Here is a 12,073-nt window from a genome sequence, read left to right on the forward strand (position 1 = left end):
CTTAATGTTTGATACACTTTCAGGTCTCATTTGTTTCAAAGGTCAAAATATGGTGCTAGACTAAAGTATGTTCATTATCATCTCAACAACAATCTTTTTCTCATCACATTCTAAACCACCGACAATAAAATGTCCTACTAACTTACATTCCAATCTATAGTTATGTACACTACATAATATTTTGATTTTTTTAAATATCTCTCTATATGTGGTATTCGTGCAACTTAAAAAGGACCGAATGTGTTTTTTTTTCTAGGGTCGTCACGTTTCAAAACTATTCCAGATTTTATTTATAAAAACTTTTGCATATTTTATATTAGAAAAAATAACACATATTTTTCAAACTATATGTTTTTTACTGCATATTTATACGAAACATCTGAATCAGGTTAGGTTTTTTACCTATATATTCTTTCTGCATTACATTGCCCATCACCTTCCAGGAAGAAATCATCAACAATCAAGTCACGTGCATTTTAGATCATGCATTCAAATACTGTGCAACCAAATTGCCATGACGAGTACACATATGCAAATTCCAGTTTATAGCACAAGTGCTTATTTACTTTGTTTTCTCTTCATTGATTATTCTATCACTATGACTTGATTACAAAGATTTTCCTGTGTCTTCTTTTGTTGCATTTGCATGAGGTTCATGCAAGTTTCAAACTTTCGTTTAAAATTGTCATGCTTGAACATAAATTACATATTGAAATGAATTGGATTATCTATAGAAAATAGTGAAATGAAAGTCCATTTTGTCACATCCCAATCATCTTCCATCATCCAAAGCAATCAATACATGAACTTTCAAGCTGTCATACCCATAATTTTCTTGTTTGTTGCGGTTAAAATTAATGAGTTGTAACCACCACTATCTTTAGTATGTATTATGAGAGAATGATAATCATCGCATTATAATAATTGTCTTTATTTAGATTTATGGTAGAGTTGTATCATTAATATTGAGAGAATCAAAGAGTCCTCGTCTTGATTACCAACTTTTTGTCTCCTATGTCAATTTCCTTTAAACCTATATAAAAGTGAGTGTGTGGTGAATTCAATAATATAAGAGTATTCAAAAAAAAAAATTCTTACTCTAAATTCTGCAACAATATAATTTATCATATACCACCTCTAGAATACCACCAACAGTGTGGTAGCAGAGCTGCAGATCCTTGCAGCTGCAGCAGAAACAAAAAAATGGCTTCCACAAGCAACTCTTCTACAGTTTATAGCAATGTTAAAGTTCCTTTGTTTGAAGGAGAAAATTATGATTTTTGGACGGTTAAAATGGAGACTTTATTCACCTCTTTGGATGTCTTGGAGTTCGTCCAAAACGGGTATGAAGAACCAACACCAACAGAGGCTGGAGAATAAAGTCAACGACTTGAAGAATTGAAGAAGAAAAAAAAGACCATAGATGCTGGATTTCCCGGGATGATTCAAAGAGCGGTCTCCATATCCATTTTCCCAAGGATTATGAGAGCAAAAACATCAAAGGAAGCATGGAATATTCTACAACAAGAGTTTGAAGGAGGCTCAAAGGTGAGAACTGTGAAGCTTCAATCTCTTAAGAGAGACTATGAAAATGAAAGAATGAAAGAGAATGGGAGTTTGAATGAATACTTTAATAGGCTCTCTGAATTGGTGAATCAAATGAAGTCACATGGAGATACAATAGATGATCGCAGAATTGTTGATAAAATTCTGATTAGTTTGATAGAAAAATTTGATCCTATGGTGGTTGTTATAGAAGAAACTAAGGACCTATCAACTATGCCTATTCAAGGGTTGATGGGGTCTTTAAGGTCCTACGAACAAAGGTTGTTACGACACTCTGAAAAATCAGTTGAGAGTGCCTTTCAATCTAAACTCAACATTCAGCCCAACAATGGTGAAAATAAGCCCCCAATACAAAATAGAGGTGAGTCTTCTAGAGGTGACAGATTTGGAAGAGGCATGGGTAGAGGAAGAAGCTCACAAGGAAGAGGAAGAGGCGCGAATGGCAGAAGATGGCACGAAGGAGCATCAAATAAATTGTGCAAAATCTGTAAGAGTAACACTCACAACGAGAATGATTGTTGGAACAAGGGCAAACCATAATGTCACAATTGCAAGAGATTCAGGCATATTCAAAAGGATTGTCGTTTTGTCAATCAACAACATGCTTCATTTACAGAAGGAGAAAATGATGAAGGTAATTTGGAAAATGGAGAACATGTTGAAGTAAAAGGAGAAGGAAGCATTGGAGTTACAACAAAGCAAGAGAGAAAAGTCATTCATGACACTCTTTATGTGCTAGAGTTGGATGAGAACTTGCTAAGCATTGGACAGCTTTTGGAGCGTGGCTATTCTCTAAATTTTGAGAATCGTGAGTGCAGAATTTTTGATTCAAAGAGAAGAAATGTTGTTGTTGTAAAAATGATCAGTAATAGAAGCTTTCCACTTTCTCTTAATTATGAAAAAAAAAAATCAGCATGATGGCTAGAGAAGAAAATGACTCTTGTTTATGGCACAAGAGACTTGGGCACTTGAACTACAATAGTCTCAAGTTACTTTATCAAAAGAAGATGGTGTATGGATTGTCAATAATTGAAGAAAAATCTGGTGTGTGTGTGAAGGATGTATGCTTGGCAAACCCCACCGACAATCATTTCCAAAGGAAGGAGTATGGAGAGCCAAACAAGGGTTGGAACTTGTACACACAAATGTGTGTGGTCCTATGAATACTTTGTCTCATGGAAAAAACAGGTATTTTATCTTGTTTATTGATGATTTTACCCGCATGACATATGCATATTTTATGAGACAAAAATCTGATGTTTTTGTAATTTTTAAGAAGTTTAAAGCTTTTGTTGAGAAACAAAGTGGTAGGTTTATAAAAATGTTGAGAAGTGACCGGGGGAAGGAGTACACCTTGAATGAATTTCACAAATTTTGTGAAGATGAAGGTGTTAAAAGACAGCTCACTGTTGGCTATACACCTCAGCAAAACAGTGTATCTGAAAGAAAGAACCAAACCGTGATGGAGATGGCGAAGTCTATGCTACTTGAGAAAGGTTTGCCTAAAACCTTTTGTCCTAAGGCTGTTAATACTGCTGTGTATTTGCTGAATAGATGTCCAACAAAGATTGTATGGAATAAGACTCCATTTGAAGCTTGGAGTGGAAGAATACCTCCAGTTAACCACCTTAAAGTTTTTGGGTGTGTTTGTTATGCTCAAATTCCTAAGCAAAAAAGGACAAAGCTGGAAGAAACAAGTGAAAGATGTGTCTTTATTGGCTATAGTTCCATGTCAAAGGGCTATAGACTTTACAATTTGAAGACAAACAAGGTGATCATTAGTCGGGATGTTGTATTTGATGAGAAGGTTTCTTGGAATTGGGAAGAAGACAAAATGAAGGAGAAAACAGTCCCTGTAATTTTATTACAACAAAATCCAGCAACTGAAAAGGAGCAACCAACCCCATGTACACCAAGTTCTTCATCCTCTCCAAGTTCACCAATTTCAAGTTCATCATCTTCCAGCTCAACTCCAATAAAATTGAAGGACTTGAGTGATATTTATGCAAGGTGCAACTATTATGTTGTGGAACCAGAAAATTTTGATGAAGCAATCAAAGAAGATGTTTGGAGGAATGCGATGCAAGAAGAAATAAATGCAATTGAAAAGAACAAAACATGGCAACTAGTTGAAAAGGCAAATGACAAAGAAGCTATTGGAGTAAAATGGGTGTACAAATTGAAACATAATCCAGATGGTTCAATCCAAAGAGCCAAGGCTAGGTTAGTAGTCAAAGGCTATGCACAACAGTCTGGAATTGACTATAGTGAGACTTTTACTTCGGTTGCACGTTTGGACACCGTGAGAACAATCATTGCGTTAGCAGCTCAAAAAGGTTGGAATTTATACCAACTTGATGTGAAGTCAGCTTTCTTGAATGGAGAATTAAAAGAATAGGTGTATGTGCAGCAACCTCAAGGCTTTGTGACAAAAGGCCAGGAGGAAAAAGTTTACAAGTTGAATAAAGTTCTCTATGGGTTGAAACAAGCCCCTAGAGCGTGGTATAGTGAAATTGACAACTACTTCATTCAGTAAGAATTTCAAATAAGTCAAAGTGAGCTTACCTTGTATGTGAAGCATCAAGGTAAAGATGATATCCTTCTTGTTGCCCTTTATGTTGATGATTTGGTGTATACGGGTAACAACAAGAAAATGATTGAAAATTTTAAAATAGAAATGATGAAAAAATATGAGATGAGTGATCTTGGCTTGTTGCATCATTTTCTTGGTATTGAGGTTTACCAAGATGAATATGGAGTTTTTATTTGTCAAAAGAGATATGCCGAAAATATTTTAAAAAAGTTTGGCATGTATGACTGCAAACCTATTGATATTCCTTTATTGGTGAATGAAAAATTAAAGAAGGAAGATGGTGGAAGATTAGTAGATGCAAGCGTGTATAGAAGTTTGGTTGGAAGTTTGTTTTATCTTACAACCTCAAGGCTCGATTTAATGTGTGCTGCTAGTTTACTCCCAAGATTCATGAGTAAACCAAGTCATTTACATCTCGGGGCAGCAAAAAGAGTTCTAAGGTATGTCATGGGAACCATGGAGCATGGAATCAGATTCGAGAAGAATTCTAAACTTGAAGCTAAAGGCTATTATGATAGTGATTGTGCCGGAAGTATTGATGATATGAAGAGCACTTCAGTTTATGTATTCAACCTTGGTTCAGGTGTGATCTCTTGGTGCTCAAAGAAGCAAGATACTGTGGCACAATCTTCAACTGAAGCTGACTATTTAGCAGCTGGTTTGGCTACACAACAATCACTTTGGTTGAGAAGAATATTAGAAGATATTGGAGAGAAACAAGAGGAAAGTCTACATCTTCATTGTGACAATAAATCAGCTATTGCCATGGCAAAGAATCCTGTTTACCAGACACATTAAAATAAAGCATCACTTCATTCGAAGTTTGATTGAAGAAGGAGATGTGCAGTTAGCTTTCTGTAGTTCACAAGAGCAGCTTGCAAACATTTTTACTAAAACACTACCTAGAGGAAAATTTCAGCAACTTAGAGAAGCAATGGGAGTTAAAGAACAACACATTAAGGGGGAGTGTTAAAATTAATGTGTTGTAACCACCACTATCTTTAGTATGTATTATGAGAGAATTATAACCATCACATTATAATAATTGTCTTTATTTAGATTTATGGTAGAGTTGTATCATTAAGATTGAGAGAACCAAAGAGTCCTCATCTTGATTACCAATTTTGTGTCTCCTATGTGAGTTTCCTTTAAACCTATATAAAAGTGAGTGTGTGGTGGATTCAATAATATAAGAGTATTCAAAAAATATATATTTTCTTACTCTAAATTTTGCAACAATATAATTTATCATATACCACCTCTAGAATACCACCAACAACTGCTATCACCAAGTTTATAAATGCTGGAAGATGATTCATGAAGCAAGTAGCGACTGTTCTCTATATTTACGTCTTCGTTGATCCAAGAGGGATTATCCATTGATCTCATTCCCTCCAATTCCATAGCCACTTCCTTCATGCTTGGTCTTTCCTCCCCTTTAGGATAATCAACAACTTCTTTTTGTCAACTTTGTATATCTTGCCCCTTTTTGAAATGAGTTTCTTTTTGAAATGAGTTTCTTATTGAAATGAGTAACAAAGTTCAATAAAACATCAAAAAAGTATGAAGCATAATCAATGAGTTAATTAAACTACAAAAACAAAAAACAGTAGTATACAATAATGATCTGTTTGTTACCTGAGAAGTCTCCAGGAAGGTATGGATTTCCTTCAAAACCTTTCGAGTGTTATTGCCAATAACCATTTTAGGATCATAATACATCTTGTTAAGAAACCTATTGAATAAATGGCACCCTTAAAATTACTATTGAGATATCTGTAACTGACGCAACCGACGGTTATGAATTTGCTTTTTGTGCTTGAAATTGTCAAAGAAGGAACTATGAGAAAAGGAGAATTTACAGTACTATTACTACTGCCATTAGTGAAAAAAAATATGAGACGGAAAATGAAAACACCATTTGGCCTAGTGGATTTATGTCTAGGACTTGAATATTCTGGCCACAGATTAATTTGGAGTTGTTTTTGCAAGTGAGTATGAATTTGGAATTCATGTAACACGGTGTGTAATGAAATAACAGAAACTTTGTAGAAATGTTTCTCTGTATTGAATATTCTGCATAATTTACAATCATTATATAGTTATACAAAGAGACAGATGGATTATATTTTAGGAAGTAAATCATTCTAGACCTTGACAAATTAACTCTAATTCATTCTCATTATCTGTCACAATGAATGCTAAACATATAACTTATGCCAACCAATAATACTACAACTCTTTACTCCCCCTCAAGTTGGAGATTGAGGATGATGAGATCCCAGTTTGCCTGATAGTTCTCGAAATTGTTTTGTTCTCAAAGATTTTGTGAAAATATCTACTTGTTGTGACTTGGTTGGTATGTGGGCAGTAGCTATAATTCCCTTGACAAGGAATTCTCGAATGAAGTGACAATCGACTTTAATGTGTTTTGTTCTTTCGTGGAAAATCAAATTCAAAACTAAATGAACAGTAGCACGATTGTCGCAATGTAGAAATGTAAGAGAATCACATTTTACTTGTAAGTGTGTAAGTAGTCTTCGTAACCATATGACTTCACTTGTGGCGTGAGCCATTGCTTTATACTCTGCTTCACTCGAGGACCTTGATGCAGTAGTTTGCTTATTAGTTTTCCATGAATGGGAGTTGTTCCTAACTTTATGACATAACCAAATATTGATCTTCTGGTTAATGGACATGACGCATAATCTGAATCACAATATGCAACTAGTCTGAGGTCATTATCTCTTGGTATGATAATTCTTTGCCCCGGTGAAGACTTTAAGTATCTCAAAACATGCATGGTTGCGTCCCAGTGCCTTTGGTGAGGTTCCTGCATAAGTTGACTCAGAATATGGACAAAATATGTTAATTTCGGTCTAGTGATTGTGAGATAAATGAGTCGTCCCACCAACCTACGGTACTGTGAAGGATTCTCATGTAAAAGACTTGAATCCAATGCTAATTTATGGTTTGGTTCAAGTGGGATAGATGAAGGCTTGCAAGCTAGCATCCCACATTCATTTAGAATGTCCAAGGCATACTTTCTTTGACAAATGAATAATCCAGAAGAGCCGTGAACTAACTCTAGACCAAGAAAATATCTCAACTCTCCCAAGTCCTTCATGTCAAGACACTTGCTGAGGTATTGCTTGAATTCTTCACTTGACTTTGCATCATTCCCAGTCACAACAAGGTCATTAACATAAATTAATACAACTATGCAAATTGAATCATGTGAATATGTAAACAAACTATGATCAGCTTCACATTCCTGGAAACCATACTTTACCAATGCTTGGGACAATTTTGAGTACCAATTGTGTGAGGCTTGCCTAAGACCATATATTGACTTTCTTAGACGAGACACCATCTCTTTATCGGAAACTTTATAACCTAGTGAGACCTCCATATATATATTTCCTCATCTAATTATCCGTGTAGGAAAGCATTACTCGCATCCATTTGGTGAAGTATCCATCCTTTGGCCACTGCAACAGTAAGCAAACACATCACAGTTGTCATTTTGGCAACTGGTGCAAAGGTTTCGTTGAAGTCATCCCCTTAAATTTGTGTGTATCCCTTCTCCACGAGCCGCGCTTTGTATTTCTCAACTTCACCGGTTGATTTGTATTTGACCTTGTATACCCATCTACAACCCACTGCCTTCTTTCCTTTAGGGAGCCTCGATATTTCCCATGTTTTATTTTCTTCCAAGGCTTTAAGTTTTTGTGACATGGCTTCTCTCCTTTCTTGTTTGTGAATGGCTTGCTTGTATGTGTAACACCTCAAAATTTGCCCTCCTCTCTTGGGACTAGCATTAACATATTGCATATCATTTTAGGTCATTAGGCATTGCATATTGCATATCATGTGGTTACATTGTGCAAGTCATCCTCCCAAGTCTTGTTCAGAAGATGAGGAAGTCAAAGTGCAAGCCTAGGGTTTATTGACTGATCATGGGCCATCTGAGGATTGGGCTGTGAATTAGGGTTTTATGATTCTCCAAGGATATTGGATTTCATCTTGATTGCAGTGATACATCATCATCATCATGGTTGGATATCATCAAGTGTTGGATCAGATTCCTTGAGATTAGGGTTTTGACCACTGGTCAACCCTAATCAGTTGCATTGGGCCAGTCAAGGCATAATCAGGAGATGGGGTCTATGATGGATGTGGGGTTCATTATGTGATTATATTGTGCTTATTGAGGCTAGGGTTTCACCCTTGAGCCATTTCAGTTGGAGATTGGGGCTCAGATTGATCTATGCATTGCCTGATTCATCTGTCAGTTGAAAAGTCAACTGTGGTCAATTGTACATGATCTGATGGATTTGGAGGTGGAAATGAGTTGGATACACTTCATTCATGTTGGAACAAGTGTTATTTGACATCTCAAAGCTCAAGAATGAAGAAAATCAAGTCAGGACAAAAACTGCCCAAAATAGAAAGTGACTTGTAATTGAAGTTTCCAAAAATGGAAAGTTTTGACCTCAAAGCCACGTGTCCAAGAAAGCTTCAAATGAAAATTTGTTCAACATGAAAGTTGTAGATCTTGTTCTCACCTTTCCAAAAAGTCCAAGAACTTGAAATTCCCATGTATGGTTGGAAAATTATGGCTCAGTGAATTTCAAAAATGACCCATAATCAGGAGGCCATAATTTCCACATGGAGCATCCAAATTGCAAGTTCTTTATATGCACAAACTCCATTTGACATGTACTTTCATGGTGCATAATTGGATTTTCTCAAAAGTGGTCGATGCAAAAAGTCAATTTTCAACTGGACAGTTAAAATGGACCAAGGGCAAAATTGTCCAACTTGTGAAATAATTGGAATTTTTGAGTGGGGATTTTTGCAACACCTCACAAATGGCATTTGAAACTTGTTGGAATCATCATTACATGCCTAGGCCTTGTGGTTTGGAATTTGACTTGTAAAATGAAATTGCAAAATTGGACAAAGTGCTATCTCATGTGGAATTTCCAAAATATTCATCCAATGAGAGTGAAACAAGTTGCAACAGCTCATGACAGTCATTTAGAGAGTGTATGAGCTGTCCATGAGGTGGCAATGAGCTGGCTTTGGAAAGTACCATTTTGCCCTTACTTGAAATTAACCATTTTCACTTAATCAATTCAATTTGGCTAATGAGTGTGATTAAGCTTGGATTAAGGTGTCATATAAATTCCTAATCACTTCCAAATCATAACAGAAAATCACACATCCCAAAATCAGATCTGAAAACCTCTTCATTCTCTCAAATTCCTTCAAGAACACAAAACCTTCAAATCCATCAATCTTCTTCAATATTGGCTCAATCTTCGAAATTCTTCTTGCATTGATCTTGTATCATCATCTTCTACGTCTGTTTTTGCTTCTCATCATCAATCAAGCACCAAAACTCGACTGCACATCCAAGCTCCATTAATGGCAAATCGAGTTTTCGAGCACTAGGAGTGGAATCAAGCAAACCTGAACGCATCAATCATCTTCCTTATCTCTCTTCTCCATCTGTTTCGTGGAATTGAGCTTCAAGAATAGCAAATTCACCACTGCCATTCCAGGTATGCAAAATTTCGAATCTCACGTTTTGCCTGATTGGTATATGCGTTTGAAAGCTTGTTCCACGTAGAATCCAATGATGTGAGTAGTTTAGCAAATGATGCACTGTAGGCTAAGAAATCTGGATTTGAAATTATGAACCAAAACCCTAACATGATCGATTCAGATGATTTAGGAATTTTTAGGCAAAATTAAGTTGATATTTGTGATCTACGTGGTGAGACGAGTCCAACGGTTATCCATTTGCTTGTTTTGGTGGAGGTTTTGTGTTCGTCGAATTCTTGAGTTTCTGGAAAAAGTTGAGATGAAAACGATGATGAACATGTGTTAGATCTTTGTTTTGGTTTGAAAATTTAAATAAGGCGTTTACCGCCCCCGCGTTTCCATATTTACAACTCTGCCACTGGATATTTTAATTAATTATGATTTCATTCTAAAAATTGTAAAAAATTCATTAACACCTTAGAAAATTCACCAAAAATTGATAAAAAATCAGAAAAATGTAGGAATTTTTGTGTTGACTTCCTTTTTGAATGTAGAATTTATTTGACCTATTGATTGAAGTTGTGCATGGTGGAAATTGTGTTTGACTTAGGGTTGATTAACATGTGTGACATTTTGATACATTCTACCATATCCATTGTGAAATTCTCATGCTTACAAAGAAATTCTTGAAAATTTTTGTGATGATTGTAGACATGTTGATGTTTATTTACATGTAAATTTCATGAATTTTGGATTCCTGGTGTTTGAGTTATGAATTTTGGAATCTAGGTGTGACAATTTGTGTCACACCTCATTATGTCAACTTGCTGGATTTTTTTGAGTGACCTATACTTGTTAGAATAATATGAAATTTTGTATGATGTTTCATTAACATGTTAAGATGCTATGTGAATTTTTGTGGAATTTTATGTGGCATTTTCAAATTGATTGCTATTTTTCATCTCTGTTGGTCAAATGTGCAAGCTTGTGTGACATAGGTTGGTAGATTTAATGTGAAATGCTCATATGGTATTGAATGATCATGAAATTTGGTATGCTTGTAATAGACACATGATAGAACATCCCTGTTTTGGTCCTACTCATTTCTTTATTGTTTTCATTGAGTTATGAATTTTTGAAGTGGAAGCATGTGTTGATGTTGTGATTTGGAGCATGTAATTGTGTCTGTTTTTGTTGATTTTCATTGACATGGTTCCCTTGGTCCAATTAGGCTAAAATTTGACATGCTAGACCTTGAGTATCCCCTGTTTAGGTGTAAATTATTTGAGAATTTTTAGAATTGTTTTGATATGGAATTGAATGCAATAGTTCTGTTTGGATGTTTGGTGCTTCATTTGAACTAGTTTGCCTTATTTTGTGCATGAAATGAATATAATGAATGATATAAACATGGGAGCAATTGTGTTTGCTTTGGTTTGGCATTAATTTGAGTTTGGTTGAGAATACCTTGCTGTTTAGGAATTTTTCTTGCTTTTGGACCCTAGGCTTGGCCTAGTGGTCTTGTTGCTAATATTTGCTTGATTTTTCAGGATGAATAGCACCATGCTCATGGAGAATGATCCAAGTTGATTGAAATGATGTTGTTTGATGTTTGTACACTAACATAATATTATTTTGTAGGTTGTGAAGCTTGGGCTTGAGCTCATAGCTTGTCTTTGTGTGCCTTGGCTTGTATAGTCTGACTGATTAACATTTGCTGTTTTCTGATTGGTTGTCTGAGTTACTAACTGGTTAGCTTTTGTACAGGTACATTTAGCCGCTCTAGTTCTTTTAAGAACTTGCTTGATAGCCGCTGCTCGGTTGTGTAAACCGCTTGAGGTAGGTCCTCTTGACTTCATGTAGTCTGGGAGACCCGGTCTGTTATTTGACCGGGCAAACTGTCTGAAGTCCCCCTTTCGGGGCAATGTTTGTGATTGTTTAATATTGTGCCTAAGCAGGTAAAGTCCTTAATCAAGGCAATTGGTGGAAGGTAGGGATATGCAATCTATCCCCCACTATTCTGTGTGTCGTCCCTCTGCTCACACTACTTGTGTTTGATGCATTGGGACACAAGCCCAAGATCTGTGCTGTCGCACAATCGAGTCGGAGTCATTGAGCGTAGAAGGGTCCCTCCATTCTGGACCCACGCTCCCTTGTCAGAAGCTCTACCTGGTCAGGGATAAGAGCTGTGAGGTCTCATCCTCATTTCACCTTTCATCTGCTTCACCTTAGCCTCGTAATGGCAAGGTTAAGAGCAAACGCAGCCTGTACAGACGACTTGCTTCGGCAGTCAAACCCATTGTTTGAGCCTCACTTGATTGGTTATAGTGTGTGCTATGTGAATATCTGTTTGAGATGCTT

The 12,073-nt window shown here is 36.2% G+C and overlaps 1 protein-coding gene across 1 annotated transcript; it reads left to right on the forward strand.

The window, feature by feature from the left end:
* Window positions 1–4,243: 4,243 nt before the first annotated feature.
* LOC127093830 (secreted RxLR effector protein 161-like) lies at window positions 4,244–4,957 on the forward strand. Its single transcript, XM_051032733.1, has one exon. The coding sequence runs from the start codon at window positions 4,244–4,246 to the stop codon at window positions 4,955–4,957; it is 714 nt and encodes a 237-aa protein (XP_050888690.1).
* The last annotated feature ends 7,116 nt before the right edge of the window (window positions 4,958–12,073 follow it).

This window comes from Lathyrus oleraceus, chromosome 6 (assembly GCF_024323335.1).
Source record: "Lathyrus oleraceus cultivar Zhongwan6 chromosome 6, CAAS_Psat_ZW6_1.0, whole genome shotgun sequence".
NCBI lineage: Eukaryota > Viridiplantae > Streptophyta > Magnoliopsida > Fabales > Fabaceae > Lathyrus > Lathyrus oleraceus.

What these genes read in the sequence shown, in the direction of transcription:
- LOC127093830 (XM_051032733.1), top strand. Translation starts at nt 4,244, where the DNA reads ATGATGAAAAAATATGAGATGAGTGATCTTGGCTTGTTGCATCATTTT.